This window comes from Copadichromis virginalis, linkage group LG9 (genome assembly GCF_057382275.1).
Source record: "Copadichromis virginalis isolate Kocher_CV1m ecotype Utaka linkage group LG9, C_Virginalis_male_GT1.1, whole genome shotgun sequence".
NCBI classification, from domain to species: Eukaryota; Metazoa; Chordata; class Actinopteri; order Cichliformes; family Cichlidae; genus Copadichromis; species Copadichromis virginalis.
In genome coordinates, this window is record NC_140626.1 from 17,319,924 (window position 1) to 17,340,320 (window position 20,397).

The 20,397-nt window shown below is 41.5% G+C and overlaps 1 protein-coding gene across 4 annotated transcripts in view; it reads right to left on the bottom strand.

Annotated features, from left to right (window-relative positions):
* Positions 1-20,397, bottom strand: part of LOC146701676 (A-type potassium channel modulatory protein DPP6-like) — a 262,406-nt gene that overhangs the window by 48,844 nt on the left and 193,165 nt on the right. For all 4 annotated transcript variants that reach the window (XM_085467967.1, XM_085467968.1, XM_085467965.1 and 1 more), the window contains one exon: positions 9,311-9,409. In XM_085467967.1, the coding sequence (XP_085324093.1) occupies positions 9,311-9,409 (99 nt within the window). The remainder of the gene's footprint in view (positions 1-9,310; positions 9,410-20,397) is intronic.

Sequence of the window (20,397 nt, forward strand, 5' to 3'; positions counted from 1 at the left end):
AGCCACGTGGAAAGTTTAAACCTGCAGACAGAGCATTTCAAAACACTGTAGTCCTTGTCAGTTTAAGACCTTGCCTCTTCCCCTGAGGCTGGATTCTGGCTGATAAAAATTGCAGTACTAAGATTTGACCTCAGTAAAACAGAATTTTAAAACTAAAGCCAAGGGCTGTTGAGTGCAAATGAATCCCTTTTTAAAAGATTTGATCACTGGTTTATATGAGAATTTTTACATCACAGGCTCTTTTCTCTGCTTTATTTTTTAAAAGCAAGTAAGACAAAACTGTATTCAAAGGAGAATCATAGAAACATGCATCTGTGCAACTTATTTTTAGGATGATTCCTAAGTTGCACAAACCATGAGTGGAAGATCTGCCTTTCAGTTTTTTTGTTGCTTGAAAGTTGGATCAAAGATGACATCCAACTGTTCAGAAGCTGCCTTGACGTTAGCAGCTACGGTGTTAAGAGACTGATGAATCTGTCATGAGACACACAGAAGCAACTATATCAATTCCAAAGTCTGTTTCTGTATCAGACGCTTTCTTTTTACTTGCTTGGTTTTTTGTTTTGTTTTTCCCTGGAAATTAAAAACACATCAGTATATTTTACAGCTTGTTTCTGTCAAGCAACTAGTTGTTGTACCACCCTTCGCTGCTGTCTCAAGGTTGAAAAGCATGAAAGATTGAACTTCAGTCTGTGCAAACACATCCTTTCCAATTAAGCATCAAACATATGGTAAAATTAGAGAAGCTCAAAGGGAGAAACGTACACCTGCTCGTTCTCGTATTGGTAGCATTTTTTTAAAAAGCTGATTTTCTGTGACAACAACTGGATACGTACACTGACTATATGGGCTAATTTGATATGTCTCAGTTGTAGGAAAGAGGCCCAATGCAGAACTTCATTCCTCACAAAAGATCATAAAGGGACTGAAGCAACTGTCTACTCTTTTTTCCAATGTGAACCCTTTACATAAATACTGTGCATCACTTGAAACAAGGCTGTTGTGCATGCATTAAAAGCCCACACAGTGACAAAACAAACATCAGTACGCTTCACCCATATTGAAATCACAGTCACGAGCCCCTCTCAAAGTCACGGCGACATCCCCTTTGTGAAGCCCTGACTGGTTGGCCTCTTTACAAATGGCTCCCCCTTAACCATATTTAACAAACATCAGTGAGACAAGTGGTGTCCTGGAGTGGCAAACAAGAGAAACGTGGCCATTAAAATGGCAAACAGCTGCTGTGAGCGCTTGTGTTGCGTCGCACAGGGCTGGCTTCACCTTGGTGGTGCGAGAATGATGTTGATGCCATGCCTGTTTGATTCAGATGGAGTGGTAAAAAAAGAGGCATATGTGAGAGATCAATGCTAACTGTGCAATTACCTAACCAGGGAGACAGTGATGGCCTTATTGCATGATTAGAATAGTGATGAGGGCAGGGTAAAGGAGTTTATAGCGTTTAAATTAGATATATCACAAAACTTGAGGATAATTTAAGTTGCTTATAACTTGGCCATTGTTCCTGTTGGTTATGTATCTATCTAAAACATTGATAAGATGTAGAAAGACAGAAGACAGCTACAGTAAAGGTATATGTTGAAGAGATCAGTGGACAGCACGTAAATGAGCCCAGTCACCAAGCTTATAAACCCAATTTATTTTGCAATAAAACTGAAAGTGAGGAAACTTATTCATAATAAAACCAGATAGTTTGCCTAGGGAACAAAATGGATGTTTACCATGCACACAGTTCAAAAGATAAATTTTCTACTTGCCTTTGTTTTTATTTCTGAATATGTTTAGTTAGAGCCATGTTCTGACAAGTAACAGCATGACGGCACTCCCACTGTGCTGGCACAGCAGAGCTGACAGCACAGAGCCCCGGCAAAGACAAAAAAAAAAGTTTAACCTAGCTGCACTGGCAAATGAAAAGCTTTCAAGTGTACATCCCTGACAGATTTTCTTATATCTATATTTATAATAAAGCAGAATATATTTACTGTTTGACTGATTGCTGCAACAGAAGATAAAATAACTCACGGTGATCTCAGTAGATGTAAAAACAGTGCTGGCTGTTTTTGCAAAATAACCATCATGGATTGTTTTTCATTGGCATGCTTCAACCTGAAGCAACAACACAATGCCCACAGCAATGAGCTTTTAATTATAAGAACATAAAACCTGCTAACTTGGAGGTTTGTTTAAAACCCGTATGACTGTTTAACGGCTTGTGTTTCATGCCGTCTGCCTCCTGTTTTGACAATTTCCCTACATACTCAGATTTCGGCAATCACTTGGTAAGCTAAATAAAATAAAGATGGGAACAATAGCCAAAGGCACTAATGATCCAAATTGTGATAAACTTAAGAAAAAGCATCAAAATGAAGAAAGAATCGCAATCCCTGCAACCTTTGTTAGAAGCAGATAAGAGCCCCTAATGAGGCTTAAGTATAGCATATATTTAAGCTAATGCTATTGGAGAAGATATGAGGAAGCATTATGGCCTCATAAAAACAGCCTAATATACAATCATTATGGATTCTCAAGGTTATATTTAGTCTATCTCCAGGGAATTGATTGATAGATGGAGACCGGGGGCAAAACATAAAACTGAGCTAAATTAGGTTTTAAAAAAAAATCCATTTCAGCCTCCAACAAAGGAAGCCATTATTGTAAATTCCTCGAAACAGCCCCGAAAGCATGCAAGTTGGATGAGCACTCCACTACTAAAATGGCACACTAACAAAGAAAAAACATACAGCTTCTGGGTCTCTCTGTCTCCCTCCTTGTGAGGTGTATTTAATGGTATACTGAATATAACTGGAGATCAAGGCTCAAACTGTCATCAGCACAAAAAAAGGGAGAGGATGAAAGAGTGAACTTTTTTCTGATGATATGCCTAAAGTTTCTTGGTGAATGCTGTGATGTGTATGGATTCTTGCAGAGCTTGTTTTCTGTACAGCACTACTCCTTTTTTACTTCATGCTAAAAAAAAAGGTTAAGAGAAGCAGAAAATGAGCACTATTATTTGTCATTAATCATACTGGTCTTAATTCAACCACACCTCTTCTGCCACAGTTTGAACCTTTGCTGAAATCATCCAAGAACAGATGTTTGCTTCCAGATGTGTACAGCACTACTGCAGATTGTGATATCCATCATGGTTCACTCAAGCATGATCCATTTGTTTACAACTTCTGGGTCACAGCTAGTAACGACAACAAATCAGCCACACGAGAGACGGCTCATCCTTAAGCACATATGGGGAACTGCGGCTAAAACAAACAGACAAATCCAGACAGAAATTTATTCAGCTTGTCATCTGAGATCCAGAGGAACGGCATCTTCCTGTCACTAATATAACAAATATGGGTTTTCAGCTTTCTAATTACAGCCAATCACAGAGGAGAAGGTTTTGCAAATTCGGGATTTGAGAGGAGATTTAACAGCTGTGTCCTTTGTAGGAGCCATCTTAGATGTTTTGATTGAGGGAGACAGCTTCGCTGGGCACGAGAGAAGACAAAATCCACCTCATTAATCCTTCAGCTGCACGGATCCCTCACATCTTCGAGCTGTGATCGCTCTCTTCAATGCCAAACTAAGACGTGTGGGGCTGCATCAAGTCGCCGTTTTACCTTGATGGAAAATAAAGTATATAATTTTCTCTCATTGCCTCCCCGAGGTGCTGTCAGTGTTTATGCTGTCACAGCGTCGCTATTAAAAAACAAGCGTCAGAAATTGGTGGTGATGAATTGTAACAATGGCAACATCAGCACACTGTCACTGATCAAAGAAAAATGAGGGTTGAGGTTTCAGGTAATTGGTTCGCTATTGGTGCATATGGAAAATATTCTTTGGAGGAATTTCAAGCAGTAAGCACACATGCACAACAGTGCACGTGCAAATGCAAAAGCCTACAAACAAACAATACTGATTACTTTGATTGCACATCTAATATTTACTAAAATGCAGTGTGATGCTCTTGCACAGTCTTTGGTTATAACAATAAAAAGAAAAAAGCATTACACGTATTATTCTTTGTATAATTAATTATGTTCTACTAATTAGGCTGTATGAAATGGTTAACAGTCTCATGAGGGGTTATTTATTACACATATATTTTATACCCCAGATTTTGTTTCTGCTTTTTGAGGATGATGTGCTCTTGCTGGGTTCATCCAGCAGTGACCTCCAGGTCGGACTGAGGTGATTTGGAACCGAAGTGTGAGGTGGCATGGATGTGAATTAGCTTCTACATGTCTGACACCATGGTTCTGACCAAGAAAAGGGTGGACTGCTACAGCTACAGGTTGAGGATGAGTTATTGTGTCCAGCGGAGGAGTTCAAGAGTGGAACAGAAATAGAGCGTGCGATTGACAGGCAGACTGGTGAAGCATCTGCAGCATTGCAGATTCTGTACCAATCTGTTTTAGTGAAGAGACAGTTGTGCGTGAAGGCGAAGCTGTCGATTTACCAGTCCATCTGCGTTCCTGCCCTCCCTTATAGCCATGAACTCCGGGCAGTGACCAAAATAATAAGAATGTGGATACAAGCAGCAGTAATGAGATTCCTCAGAGGGGTGTCTGGGCTCAGGCTCAGTGATAAAGGGGGAGAAGCTCAGCAGTAGCTTTGCCTCAAAATGAGCCAATTGAAAAGCTGTTTGAAGCAGGTGAAAACCTGGCCAGCAGGAGCCATCTCTGCTCTTCAGGACTGTTTTGAGAGCACTGACTGGAACATGTTTAGAGAGGCTGCAACTTACGGCGACTTCACTGACTTGGAGGAGTACACATCATCAGTGTCCAGCTATATCAACAAGTGCACCGATGACGTCACTGTCTCCAAGATCATCATCTCACGACCCAACCAGAAACCGTGGATTACTGCGGAAGTGCGTGCACTTCTAAGGACCCGAGACTCTGCCTTCAAAGAGGGAGATAAGGTGGCGCTTAGAAGAGCGAGGGCTGAACTTTCTCGGGCCATCAGAGAGGCGAAGCGCGCACACGCCCAGAGAATCCACAACCACTTTAAGGACAGCGGCGACACACGACGCATGTGGCAGGGCTTACAAGCCATCGCTAACTACAGGACGACACCACCTGCCTGTGACAGTGACGGCTCCCTCCCAGATGTGCTTAACAACTTCTATGCTCGGTTCGACAGGCAGAACGACGTGGCGGCGAGGAAGACCACCCCTCCTCCGAACGACCAGGTCCTGTGTCTCACTACAGCTGAGGTGAGGAAAACTCTACGCAGAGTCAATCCACGTAAAGCTGCTGGACCAGACAACATCCCAGGCAGAGTGCTCAGAGAATGTGCTGATCAGCTGGCAAATGTTCTCACCGACATCTTCAACATCTCTCTGAGCAGTGCCGTTGTCCCCACGTGCTTCAAGGCCACCACCATCGTCCCCGTGCCCAAGAAGTCTTCTGTGTCCTGTCTCAATGACTACCGCCCTATCGCACTTACACCCACCATCATGAAGTGCTTCGAACGGCTCGTCATGAGACACATCAAGACCCTGCTGCCCCCCTCACTGGACCCAATGCAATTTGCATACTGCCATAACCGCTCAACGGACGACGCCATCTCCACTGCACTCCATCTTGCCCTGACACACTTGGACAAGAAGGACTCACACGTCCGAATGCTGTACATAGATTTCAGCTCAGCATTTAACACGGTCATCCCCCAACGACTGATCGGAAAGCTGAGCCTGTTAGGCCTGAACACCTCCCTCTGCAACTGGATCCTGGACTTTCTGACCGGAAGGCCTCAGTCAGTACGGATCGGGAACTGCACCTCCAGCACCACCACACTGAGCACTGGGGCCCCACAAGGCTGTGTGCTCAGTCCTCTGCTGTTCACACTGCTGACTCATGACTGTGTAGCAACACACAGTTCAAATCACATCATTAAATTCGCTGATGACACGACCGTGGTGGGTCTCATTAGCAAGAACGACGAGTCAGCGTACAGAGAGGAAGTGCAGAGACTAACGGACTGGTGTAAGGACAACAACCTGTCTCTGAATGTTGACAAGACAAAAGAGATGGTTGTTGACTTTAGGAGGACACGAGGCGACCACTCACCGCTGAGCATCAACGGCTCCTCTGTGGAGATCGTTGACAGCACCAAATTCCTGGGTGTACACCTGGAGAAGGACCTCGGCTGGTCCCTCAACACCAGCTCCCTGCACAAGAAAGCCCAACAGCGTCTCTTCTTTCTGAGAAGACTGAGAAAGGCCCGGCTTCCACCACCGATCCTGACCACCTTCTATAGAGGAACTATTGAGAGCATCCTGAGCGGCTGCATCACTGTCTGGTTTGGGAGCTGTGCCATATCAGACCGCAAGACCCTACAGCGGATAGTGGGAACAGCAGAGAAGATCATCGGGGTCTCTCTACCCTCTATTGAGGACATCTACACCACACGCTGCATTCGCAAAGCCACCAGCATTATGGCTGATCGGACACACCCCTCTCACACACTCTTTACACTCCTGCCATCTGGAAAAAGGTACCGAAGCATTCGGGCACGCACATCCAGACTGTGCAACAGCTTTTTTCCACAAGCCATCCGTCTCCTCAGCAAAAAGGGACTGACTGATAAACACGCACACACACACATACACTAACATTATCACTCAGCTTAACTCAAATACCTCAAAACATTGAGACTGGACTGACTAACCAACACAAAGCGCAAACACACTGACCTACACCACCAAACCATCGCACACACCAACCTGTAAATGCTCTTTTGCACAATATTATTACTAGATATATTATATATTATTATTTTTTTTGCACTAACTTGTCTTGTAGCACCTTGGTTCCTGGAGGAACGTTGTTTCGCTTCACTGTGTATTTTTAAACTGTATATGGTTGAAGTGACAATAAAGTTGAACTTGAACTTGAACTTGAACTTGATTTGACTGTTTCGGTCTCACTGATGTTCTGATTTGTTTCCTACAGTGTGGATCAGAGCTGGAGCTTAAAGGAAGATCTTTATGTTCGAGTTTATCCACATTTGTGGGACTGCAATTCTTTCTTTGTGCATCTGCAGAGACTCCACTCCATCCTTATTTCTTCTGCTGTTTCTACAGAGAAGAAGTTTTTTCCACATTTTAATTCAACCAGTCAAAGGCGTAGAAATGTGACTGAAGCTGTGGCCTGTTTACCTCTTCATCTACAAAGATCTGAGAGAGAAAATCCAGCTGTTCAGTTGTCAAGGATAAATGTAATAACTTCAGTGAACCAACTCAGGCCTTCACTCATTTATTCTCTGACATGTTACAGAGCTGATCAACGTAAATAAACAGATAAATAAAGCAGAAACATGAATAAAATCTACAGTTTGTTGTGTGAGAAACAGACACCTGCACATCTGTCTAAGACTGAGTTTGAACTCAAACTTTACAATAAACCTGCTGAGCTAATGAAGCAGATGGAAGGGAGCAACGTTATTCACTGTAATGTTATGAGGAAAAATGTATAGCTCACCTCAAGAGAAGCAGCTGAATTGCAACAGGACTGTTTCCCAAAGTGAAACTTAACCCAAACTCTTCACTTTTCTAACACATCGTTAGACCTACTGAGCTGTGCAGCAGCTTGCTCGAACACCGCATCATTTTGAATGAACAATTGTCAGCTACTGTAAAAGTAATAAAAGCACAATTTCCTTCTTCAAGCTGGATTTGAACCCAGAACCTCTGAGATAAAAGTCTCTTTAACCAGCTGAGCTCTCTGATTGCTTTGCCTTTGCTGAAAATAATTCCTGCTCATCCAGAATTCACTCCGACGCTCACAGCCAGCGAACTTCACTCACAGTCCCCCTCGAAAAGAAAATTATGCAAAAACCCTCAAATATGTACCAAATGTAAAAGAAAAGACACAAGTATGTTGGTTAAGATGTAAACCAGAGACTTTCACATTTCTAATTATTCATCACACCTACTGAGATATACAGCAGCTCATGCTGTCACCACATCAGTGTGGAGGTAAAACTGTGTCAAGAACAATTAAAAGCAGAATTTGGATTCAAACCCTTTAGTTCTATATTTAGGACCACAAACTGACAATACTTCAGCAAACGTCTGGCTGAATCTTTAACCCCTTTTCCAGCTGGGTTTGTTGAAGTTAAATGGTGTCTTTCTTTCACACACTTGAATTTTAAGCATGGTCCACAGTAAGTTTGATGGGTTCAAGGTCCAGACTTTAAAAGGGCTGCTCCAAAAGCTTCATGCTTTATTAATTCTACAAGCAGCTTTCATGCGTCTTTGGGCATCATTGTCCTGTATAATTACTCGTTTACTTCCAAGTTTTAGCTTCATTTAGTTTCATTGAACAAATCAGTTAACTGAACAATCGTAGAGCAACACCATCTTTGAAGTGGGACCAACAGATCTTTCGCAATATCATCTCAAGCTGGCAAACTGTTTTTTGCAACAACTACACTATAAACGTTCTCTCTGTGTGGCAAAACTGAAAGGACAGAGGAAAAGGAGATGGTTTAGTAAGAGGTTCCTTTAAAAAAAGGAACAAAAATAATAAGACATCCAGTTTAGAACCAGGGGATTCAGTGTTGTGGTTGTCTCTCTTTCTTCTGTCAGAACAAATTAGAACCTGTTTGAGGTTTGTGTCTGACTAGGATGCCTTCTGGATGCCTCCTAGGTGAGATTTTTCGGGCATGTCTAACTGGGAGGAGACCCCGGGGCAGACCCCGGGGCAGACCCCAGACATTCTGGAGATATTGCATCTCTCAGCTGCGTTAAGAACACCTCTGTATTCCCCGGATGAGGCAAAGGTAGTGGCTGGGGAGATTGAGGTCCATACATATCTGCTTACACAGCTGCCACAGCATCCCAGACACAGAGAAGTGGTAGAAAAAGGACGGATGTTTTTATACATCTCTTCCCAGTGTTTCTTAATGTAGTGGGGCTTATTTTTCACTTTATCTGTGCTACATCTGGTCTTTCAAATCCATTAACTAACTAATCCATTAACTCTAAAAAATAGCCCTGATCCCCTTTCCTTCCTAAAGCTCAAAGTAGAAAAGAAGCAATGTGGATATTGACAATAAATGAACAATCATATTGTGTAAGCCAGGGAGACTCGCTAGTACCCAATCCCAAGGATCAGTGAATCTAAACAATAAGCTCAAAGTTAAAGCTTTCCGGACTACAGTTATGTTTCCACTGACACAATTGCGGTAACAAAAATATCACCAAAAGCAGCTTTAGGTAGTGGTGTGTGAATAAAAATACAAATTCTAAAAACAACCTTGTCTCATTTTTAACACAGATACTTACTGCTTATCCATTTGGCATTTGGGTCATGAACCTTGAATTCCTTCCTAAAGAGGTCTCCAACTGACACCTTGCCCTTCAGAGCCAGACGGTCATCCTCACCTGTAGAGAAAACAACCACATCATCAGCTATAAAGGGCTCACATGCATGCCTGTGCTTAGTAATAACAAACACACAGCAAATGCATCAGTAGCCTGCTTTGTCTTGGAACCAACAGAAAATGAAAGTTGACTCAGCTGGCTGCGAGGGAAGTTATTAAAGGTAAATGCATTGAACAAATCATAACAGCTGTTATAGATATTTTGTGAGGGCTGTAGTAAAAAACATTGACTTATTGTGGAAATAGTTGATAAAGAAAAAGAGAGACGAGCACACGTCCCCATTCTGATTTTTATCCTTCCATGGCGAGTTTTCTTTATATCTTTTACTCCTTCCTCCAGATAAAGGAACGCAATGAAATTTGCAATTTCCCCAAACTAGACAACAGCTGTCCTTGAGACCACCATAGAGACACGATAGGACACAGTCAGTCATTATATTCCAAAAAGACCTTACCAGGCCTGATCTTTTAAGGCCAACTCACTATAATATAGGGATCAACTCTAACTAAGGAAGGATACCCCATAGACGTGAGAGAACAACATAACAAAACACATGTCCAACCACAAACCTATAATTAACAACAAAATAACAATAATGACCTATAATATAACAATAATTCATTAATACATTAGATCAGATTCAGTAATCAGCTTGAGCTTACCTGATGACATATAGACAAATTAAAGAAGGTCTGACTCTGAATAACTGTTCATGTAATCCAGAATAAACTGCAAAAATTCATTAATAACAGCAAGCTAGTAAACAAGATTGACTTTTATCATCCAGTGCATAGTATCGTAACTGGCAATGTTAAAGTGGAGCTATTGTGCTTGACTTACTTTCTGTCATATATACTGTTACAATGTAAGATGATGATATTAAACTTGGCTAAAGTAATAATGGGGTCAGTGCATGTAAAATTAGTCCCTGTGAGCCAAAAACTCAAGCTTGGCTCTGTATAACTTCTGTGGAAGAGGATAACACTAATATGGTCACCTGAAGCATTGAGAGCGTTGATTCTTTTTTCTTGAGAAGCCACTAATGTTTAATGTTGAGGGTGTTTCTATATTGTATTTAGACTATATATTTGATGTTGCACTTCTTGGGTTTTTGAGTTTGTATGTCTCCTACCTTGGCAGGTCTCATTTGTAAAATAGATTTAATCTCAGTGTGACTTCCCGATTAAATAAAGGTAATAATGAGTAAGTGAATAAGGGCCTAGTCACCTAGGTCTAAAGTTCAGTCAGTGACAGCCTGACAATCACCAGCCACTAACCACAGAGAGTAACCTGTATTCCCCAACCGGTTGGTGAGCGGTTGCCCCCCCCAAAAAAGGTCTGTAGAGAATCTGGTTGGTGAAAACCTGCTTGCAACTGCTTTAGTTGCTAGAAGATTGCCGCGGTTGCCTGCAGTTTGCACAAAACAAGCTACGTTATCCACAAACTCTTGCCTGCTTCTTTTCAACCAGTTGTGCGTTAACTACACCTCAACTAGTACTTAGCAAATGTGTGAGGACAAGCTAATGTCATCCAAAGAAAACTAAAGGTGACCATGGTAATCTGCTAGCCACCAAAGGAATCACATGGCTATTTTTGGCGCAGCACCCTTTTTGCATCTGATTTCACCAAGTGACAACCAGCAACCTCCGGCAACGACTCACCAACTGACAGGGGAATACACACATAATTCTCTCGTGACCTGTGGTTGAATCGCATCCAATATATGTCAGACAACTCACAAGCAATGTGCACATGATGTCATGCAAGAAACTTCTGCTAGAAACTTAAGGATTATTTTGAACATGCAAAGCTACTCTAGTGGAGTCCCAAAATTAAAATACAGAGTAGTACACAATGCTAACAGTGTAAGAACTTCACACAAGACATTTTAGCACCAGCAATGATAGTTGGGTTTGTTTTTTATGACACAGATAAAACACATGGAGGGTTGAAAGCTAATTTCTTCCCATCCATTTCTGGTGGCACTGTTTGAAGAACTGACCACTACACAATGCCACGCTGCCCTGAGTGACAGTGTCTTATCTGTCAGTGGATTAAATGAAAATTAGAACTATATCACAGAAGATAATAGAAGTTATAGAAGTAAGATAACAGAGAAATAGTTAAGGAGGCCAGAAGGAAGAAAACGGGAAGAAAAAATTGTGAAGGCGGTGAATGGGTTATTCAACTATCAGACAAGACAGGCATCAATATGAATGATATTCAAATCAAAACAAACCATCATTTTATGAGACTTTGGTTATAGGAGCATTAACAATGTTTGAATTGCTGTGTAGAGGAGGAAGAAATGCATTTTAAATACAATTTAGAAAAAAAGAAGAGGTGAAATACAAACAGGAACATAAGTCTGAAATAGATAAAAATGATTTTCTTTGTACTTCTGACAACAAAAACTGAAGGAATACATAATGTTTTTTTTGACACATTCTGATATCAAACTGAATCTTAACAAGATTTTCCTGGTGGCTGCAAGTGTTCACCTTTCAAAGAATAAAGAGCTTATTGGAGATGGAGGGGGGAAAAAAACAAGCATAATAATAAACCAAAGCATCATCTAAGCTGCCTCAGGCCTTTGATTAGGACTAGTGTGGCTTCTGATCATCAGACCAGACGTGCATATTTACAGCAGATGCCTCCTGCAATTCTCAGTTGATGCTCATCATATCGTCTTCTGTCCCATTATATGACTCATTTCACATCCATGCGCATGGTGGGAGGATAGAAAAAAATAATGTGGAAAAAGCAATATGTGTTGAGCTTCTTTGTTTCTAGCCAGAGTGCTCTCACCCTGAAGTTTTGTTTTGGTGAATTTCAGACAACAATAGTTCGAGAGATTCAGACTTCAGCACGAGGACCCTTCACCGAGACACGGCACTTGATGGACATATTGGTTTCTATGGGGATCAAAGCAGTGATATTTTAGCTGCAGGACAGTCTTTCGTAAGTGATGTTTAATCCCACTGCTAAGCCTGTCTATGCTCATGTTGTGGCTGTCATTTTCTATGAGGTAACATTTTTGGCTGCAAGTATTTTTTTAAGGTCATCACATCTCTGCTTCGGCTGTCTTCAGCAGACACACACACACACACACACACACACACACACACACACACACACACACACACAAAATTCATTATGTTCAGGGTGCCTAGCTGTGCTAAAAGGTGTATAAGGAGGCTGTAAACAGTGACTGCAGAGAGGATAGGAAAAGCCATGAAGACAAAAGACAAGTAGGGATGTTTTTCACCTCAGACAGCTGTTAAATATAGGACCTTTAAATGTCAAAAAGATAACCAGCAACAGGGGTTTCTTCTCACACTTTCCTTTGTTGCTGGTTCAAATATCCTGCGCATCAAGTGGGGACCATTACTGTACGTGCCACTATATCTTTCTAGTTAAACCCAAAATAACAACAAATGCTTTTAACTAAGTTTAAAGATTCATAAAATAGAATTACCTACTTCTCACAGGTAAAAGAAACTAAAAGCCAAACAGCCAAACAGGTTCTTGATTCCAGCTTTCACTGCAGCTCATTTTACTTCACTTGTATTTATGATTGGCATGTTCAAATTTCAGAGATCAGTGTTGAAATGGAACTACCTCACTGCTTTGTAATATGTCTGAAACGTGGCCTCTTACACAGTGTGTTTAAACGTCTGATTTAAGCTCAGTTGAATTGAGGAACATTTAGCTTTGTTTTGGGAGACTCTAGCCTCACATAAACATTTCATTTCCATCATGATACCGAAATCAAAAACAGGTTTACTTGTAATGCAGTAGTTTGATAAATAATAATGATAATAATGATAATAAAAATAATAAAACACCCTTACAAACTATATTCGGTTTATTTCTAATCTCTGGGAGGTCTTACTTCTGTAAAGGAGTACAATGAGCTAAATGGCAAAACATCAGTATCCTAAAATATCTTTTGTGAAATATCCACAAAAACATCATAGATTGATAGAAATGTGGTCACTTTTAATATAAGACGATGAGTAATTATGTGAATACGTAACAGAAACACACGGTCCGTGGAAAGTGTTTGTGTGATCCATGTCCACTTCCTCCAGAGACTCAGTTTTGGTGTCTCCAGGTATATTATATCAACTTTTTATAGCACAACTACAGAGTCCATCTTACGTTGCTGGCAGCTGCTTTAAAAATCTGTCATATCTTCTGCTTCTTTATCTTTTGGTTAGTCCCTTTAGGCTTTGCCACAGTGGATAACCTCGTGCCATCTCACCCTACCCCCAGCATCCTCTTCAGCCACAACCATGTTCTCCTTCGCTACATCCCTGAACCTTCTCTTTCATCTTCTTCTTTTCCTCCTGCCTGGCACCTGCATATTCAACGTGCTTTGTCCAGTATATCTACTATCTTCTCCACCTTCACTTCAGCCTTTCCTTTCTAACTTTGTTTCCAAACTAAACCTAAAACTGAGCTGTCCCTCTCATATACTCATTTCAAATCCGATCTATTTTGGTCACTCCCAGTAAAAATCTTAGCATTGCCAACTCTGCCACCACCAGCTCATGTCTTTTTGTTAGATACACAATTTTCAAAGCATACATTACAGAAGGTCTGTTGGTGTTTTGTAAACCCAGGAAACCTGTCAAACCTGAAGCTAACATTTTTAATCTGGGCAAAACAGCAAGAAAGATCATGGAAATGACAACACCTCTTACTCCCAATACATTTTTAAACAGTCCACTGATTCCACAAAACATAAATACAAGAAAACCAGTCCACCATTGTGGAGGCTAGTAAGACTAAGGTGAACTGTAGGAGGTGGTACAGGGGTCCTCCTCCTGCAATTAACCATGTGCCCTCTGTTAGTTAAACTGATAAACGAACAGCTCATAACAGACAGAAATGTGAGGAGCAAGTCTGTACTTACTACTTACTAAAGTGTTACACTGTGAGCTATGGTGTTAAAAACAAATATCCGTATTTTTACGCTCATGCCCTAGATTCAAAATGAACATAAGTTACTAGCAAGTTATTAACAGGGAAGTCCAGACAGGTTGGTGAAAAAGGACACCAAAAACAACCTCTCCAAAAAACATATGGGCATCACACTGCACATTGCTGAAAAAAAGGGCAGTTATAGAGCTCTTGCGTGGAGAAGGACATGAGGTCTATAACTACATGTGATCACAAGGATTATATGTCAGAGCAAAAACTCCAACGTGCGACATCCACACTTCAATGACAGCCAAACATCGAGAGAGTATCTAAATTATTTACAACAGCATAGAGAATATTTCGTGATCCACATATGATTCTCTTGAAACCACAGTTTTCAATCTTATGCATTAGAGTCTAACATTTTCACAGCAAGTAGGGCTTTAATTAGTATGCTCCTACCCTCAGCTACAGCCAGAAGCTGTGGGTAGTGACCAAGATCATGGATATAAGCAGTGGAAATGAGTTTCCTCTGAAAGGCTCTCTGTTAGAGATAGAGCTCGGTCATTTGGGAGGTGCTCAGAGTTGAGCCGCTACTCCTCCACATCAAAGGGAGCCAACTGAGGTGGTTCAGGCATCTGATTAGGATGCCTCTTGGACACCTGGAGGTGAGATGTTTCGGGCACGTCCCACTGGGAGGAGGCACTGGGGCGGAATCAGGACACACTAGAGAGATTATGTCTCTCGGTCTCACCACAGAAGAATTGGAGGAGGTGGACTGTGTTAGATTTGTATTGTTGATTGTTATTTATGCTTAGAAATATTTACTTATATATGCTTAGAGTTTTGTAATTAGTTGTAGATTGGTAGAGGTTTTGATCCTTGATAGTCTGCAAACTTTGTGTGTATTAGACAGCACTTTGGGAGCATGAGAGGTCATACCGTGTCTTATTGTTTTATGGTAGGATTAACGTAGCTACGTCTGTTCTAGTCTAAGTGCTTTTCTGTTTAGATGAACTGCTGGACTTCCTCACCGGGGGGGGGGGGGGGTCTAGTCTACCCTCTTCCTGACCAAGGATGTTTGACCCTTTGATCAGCAGTCCACACACACACACACACACACACACACACACACACAGGCAAGGTACTCTTTGTTTGTATGTAGACGTCATATGTTAATGAACTTATGCATATTCATGTAACCTCAATAAAAGAACAGTGGTACGGGAGAACGGACGAGAGCAACTGGGGTCAAGCGAAGGGACGGCGCTCTGTCCGGTCTCTCCCGTGCACGAGTAACATGAAGAACTTTGCCTATTTGTGTCTTGCTTAGCAGTGTAATTATATTGTCTTCAACGTTCCAGCGGATGGGTTCAAGCTACAAACCTATCAGACTGAGAGAGGGAAGTCTGGCTGTATCTGCTTTTAGTGCTGCCATTCTGATCTTGAGCCAGATAAGAAGGAGAAAATAGACAGAGCAGAATAAGAAAAGAAAAAGCACAAAAGAGGCAACTGTAATGTTCTGAAATAAAACCTTAAAAAGTAGTAAATCCACAAATTTTACAAGTTAGAAAATAATAAATGATATATGCAGGTAATTTTAGTTTCCAGTGGAACCCCTGCTGTACCTCATCACGGTGTGTTCATTTCTGGTTTACAAAGCAACACAATCGATATTTAAGCCTCTAAGCAGAGATGGCATGACAGCGCTACATGGTAAATAATCTGCATAGGAAGGTATTGTGTGTAGCAGTTGACTTCAGTTTCATGGTCTCATTATTCCATTACAAATTAACCAGATAAAAATCTTTTTTTTTTTAAAGTGCTGAACTTGCTTTTGGTATTACACTACAATTCTAAATATGAGGTCCAAAGAGATACTGACGGAAGTGAAGGAGGGGACTATTAGACTTTAAAAAAACCCTCAAAATAAAGCAATCAGTGAGACAACAAGAACATCAGGAGCAGAGATGGGCGGTAATGCATTACTGTAATCCGATTACTTTTTCAAGTAATGAGTAAAGTCAGGGATTACTATTGCAATTAAGGTAATTAGATGACTGTTACTTTCTCGTAAGCACACTGCGTTACTAAAACCGGCATGACATAAGCGAGTGCGAAGTTTGTGGCAACAGCTTGTGTGCAGACCAAAAATGGATAATAAAAAAAAAATCAAATCGAGTGCGGCAGAGCATATGACAGTGCAGCCTTTAAAGCGTGGACGCACTGACCTTACTTTGAATTTGATTCTGTAAAAAGTGACAAAAACATTAGCGTCCGCTGTTCACTGCGTGGGGAAAAAACCCTCTTTTTACAGCGAAAAAACCCCTAAACTTCTGAGCAAGCACCGAGTACGCTGCCACTGGAATGTGAAATTCACAGAGAAACTGCTGGATCCTTCCACCGACGGCTGCGACACACGTGCACCTGCATCTATTTGAAAAAGTGAGTGTAAACACAAAAAATTATTTTATTCTATATGCTGGAATATGCAGAAAATAGGTTTAAATGTTAAACAAATTTCTGCCAGTCAGAGAATGTTGCATATAATTTAATGTTTGCTTGACGCATAAAGTTAAAAGATTAAAACTAATAAAACAAGTTTTAAAAAGAGACTTTTTCATTTGATTACATTTTATATGATGGATTATGCAGAAAAAGTAAAATTGGGCTGAACGATCGATTGCTTTATTTCCTGTTTAGGGTGTAAATCATGTTTTAGAAAGTAACTAAGTAACTAATTACTTTTGAAAATAAGTAATCAGTACAGTAACGGGATTACTTTTTTTGGAAAGTAATCAGTAATTAGTTACTGATTACCTTTTTTTTCAAGTAACTTGACCAACACCGATCAGGAGTGGCTAAAACAACATTCTGATACATTCAGAAATAAAAAAGCAAATGCACAGGCCAGGTCAGCAACATCAAAAGCCCAGAAATACCACTAAAGTGAATGAGCGCAGAATTGTTTCCTTGGTTAAAAAAAAACACTCTTGACAACATTTAACCATGTCACGAACACACTTGACAAGGTAGACATATCACTGTCAAATGCCTAAAAGGTGCAAACCCAAAAGAGTTCCAAAGCACACTGCATCATCTGTAATGCCTGCCAGTGGAGGTAGGTCATTTTAGTGTTTATGTATGGTGTGACTACTGATAGAAGTAGCAGGATGAATTCTAAAGTGTACAGGGGTACATTTTGCTCACATTTAAACAAATGCTGCAAAACAAACTGGAAAGTGGATCAGAGAGCAAATATATAATGACCCAAAGCCTAGTTAATTCAAGTTAACTATAATAATGCAATAATAAAAGATTTGCACTTGAATCACATTTTGACTGCTTGATTTAATATTCACTGTGGTTTTCAGAGGCAAAAATATGTGTTATTTTCAGCAAACGTATGAACTACAGTATATACATTTCTTATTTCTGATTCTTTTTTAAACTCAGAAGAAAGTCAAGACTTTGTCCTGGTTTTGCTTAAATAGAACATATAACAGTCCAAGGTTCTCTGCAGTGTACCTAGAATTGTCTCTATGCAGCTTCTTTTATAAAAAGAAGGTAGAAGAACACTCCAACCCCCGACGCATGTGGCAAGGACTCCAGACCATTACAGACTACAGGACCACCAAACCCTCCCCCACATCCTCTGATGTCTCCTTCCTCAACGAGCTCAACAACTTTTATGCTCGTTTTGAGCGAGGGAACCCCACAACCACAATCAAAACAGACATAACGCCAGACCACCAACCTCTGACTCTCTCCCCCACCGATGTAGGAGCGGTGCTGAGCAGGATCAATGTCCACAAGGCTGCAGGTCCTGATGGCATCCCCGGGCATGTTCTCAGAGCGTGTTCTGGGGAGCTTACAGGAGTGCTCACAGACATATTCAATCTGTCCTTGGCCCACGCTGTGGTACCGGCCTGCTTCAAATCCACCTCCATCGTCCCGATACCCAAAAACTCCAACCCATCTAGCCTCAATGACTACCTCCCAGTAGCACTCACCCCCATCATCACTAAGTGCTTAGAGCAGCTAGTCCTAGCACACTTCAAATCCTGTCTCCCCCCCACCCTGGGCCCCCACCAATTCGCATACCGCCAGAACAGGAGCACAGTCTCCATCGCACTGCACTCTGTCCTCTCGCACCTGGACAACAACAACACATACGGCAGAATGCTGTTTATAGACTTCAGTTCAGCATTCAATACAATCCACCCCTCACAACTCATCAGGAAACTGACAGACCTGGGCATCAGTTCCCTCATGTGCAAATGGTTACTGGACTTCCTGACCAACCACCCCCAACATGTCCGGCTGGATAACCGCTGCTCATCTACCATCACAATGAACACCGGTGTACCACAAGGCTGTGTGATGAGCCCTTTCCTCTACTCCCTCTTCACCCACGACTGCAGACCTGCTGATGGTTCCAACACCATCATTAAGTTTGCAGATGACACCACGGTGTTTGGCTTCATCGTTGTCACTGATGAGGCCGCCTACAGGGAGGTGGATCGTCTGGCTGAGTGGTGTGACACAAACAACCTGCTGCTTAACACCGAGAAGACCAAGGAGCTCATCGTGGACTACAGGAGGAATGCTGACCCACATCCACCCATCCACATTAAGGGGACGGCTGTGGAGCGTGTGAGCAGCTTCAAGTTCCTGGGAGTCCACATCTCCGAGGATCTCAACTGCTCCAAGCTGGTCAAGAAGGCTCACCAGCGCCTCTTCTTCTTGAGGACTCTGAGGAAGAACCACCTGTCCTCAGACATCCTGGTGAACTTCTATCGCTGCACCATCAAGAGCATCCTGACCAACTGTATAACAGTCTGGTACGGGAACTGCTCTGCCTCGGACCGGAAGGCATTGCAGAGGGTCGTGAAAACTGCCCAGCGCATCGCCGGAGCACCACTTCCTGCCATAAAGGACATCTACAGGAAGCGGTGTCTGAAAAGGGCTGGGAAAATCATCAAAGACCCCAGTCACCCATCACATGGACTCTTCACCCTCCTGCCCTCTGGGAGGCGCTACAGAACCCTCCGGACTAAGACCAACAGGTACCGGAACAGCTTCTTCCCCACAGCTGTCAGACTCCTGAACTCTGCCTCCTGACATCTGACCCACATTAAACTCATGGACTGAACACACACACACACACACACACACACACACACACACACACACACACACACACACACAATGGACAACTGTACCCTCAAACACACAATAATAACATGGACTGAACCACCACTCACAACCACTAGCACTTTATATAGCCTCTGTAGAAATTATCCACATATCTCACTTATCTTAACTGCACTACTGTATAGCTCTGTGTAAATAATCATTCTGTACATACGATAATTTTTAATCCTACAACTGTTTATAACCTGCATAGTTCACATTTCTGTATAGCTGTATATCTCAGATTTCTGTATAGTTTTTTTTTATTTCATATTTATATCCTGTTCATAGCCTGTACATAGCTTGTACTCACTACAGCCTGTACATACTTATAGTTATAGAATATTCATAACATACTTCATACCGTGTACATTATAACATACCATAATAGACCCATTTCTGTAATATACTTACATATCTATATTATTGCTAATATATATTGTAATATATCTATATCATGGCTAAAGCACTTCTGGATGGATGCAAACTGCATTTCGTTGCCCTGTACCTGTGACATGTGCAATGACAATAAAGTTGAATTCTATTCTATTCTATTCTATTTTCCCTTTTAGAGTCTAATCTCAGTGGTAATTGTGAATTGTTACCTTACTTTATGGCATAACTCGTAAGGCCTGCATTGCACTGCAAACCAATATTTAATCAGCAGGGTATGAGACTCACGGGTGTGCAAAGAGAGTTTCCATGTGTTGTTAGCAAATTCCAGCAAGTAAACAAAACCTGACTTCCCAGTTTTCACCAGTCAGAGGTTTTATATTGCAAGAACACCACAATGACTTGCATCATCCACCAAACTTGTACATCAGCTGTGTGTATGTGTGTTTGTGCCCGTGTGCCATATTGTG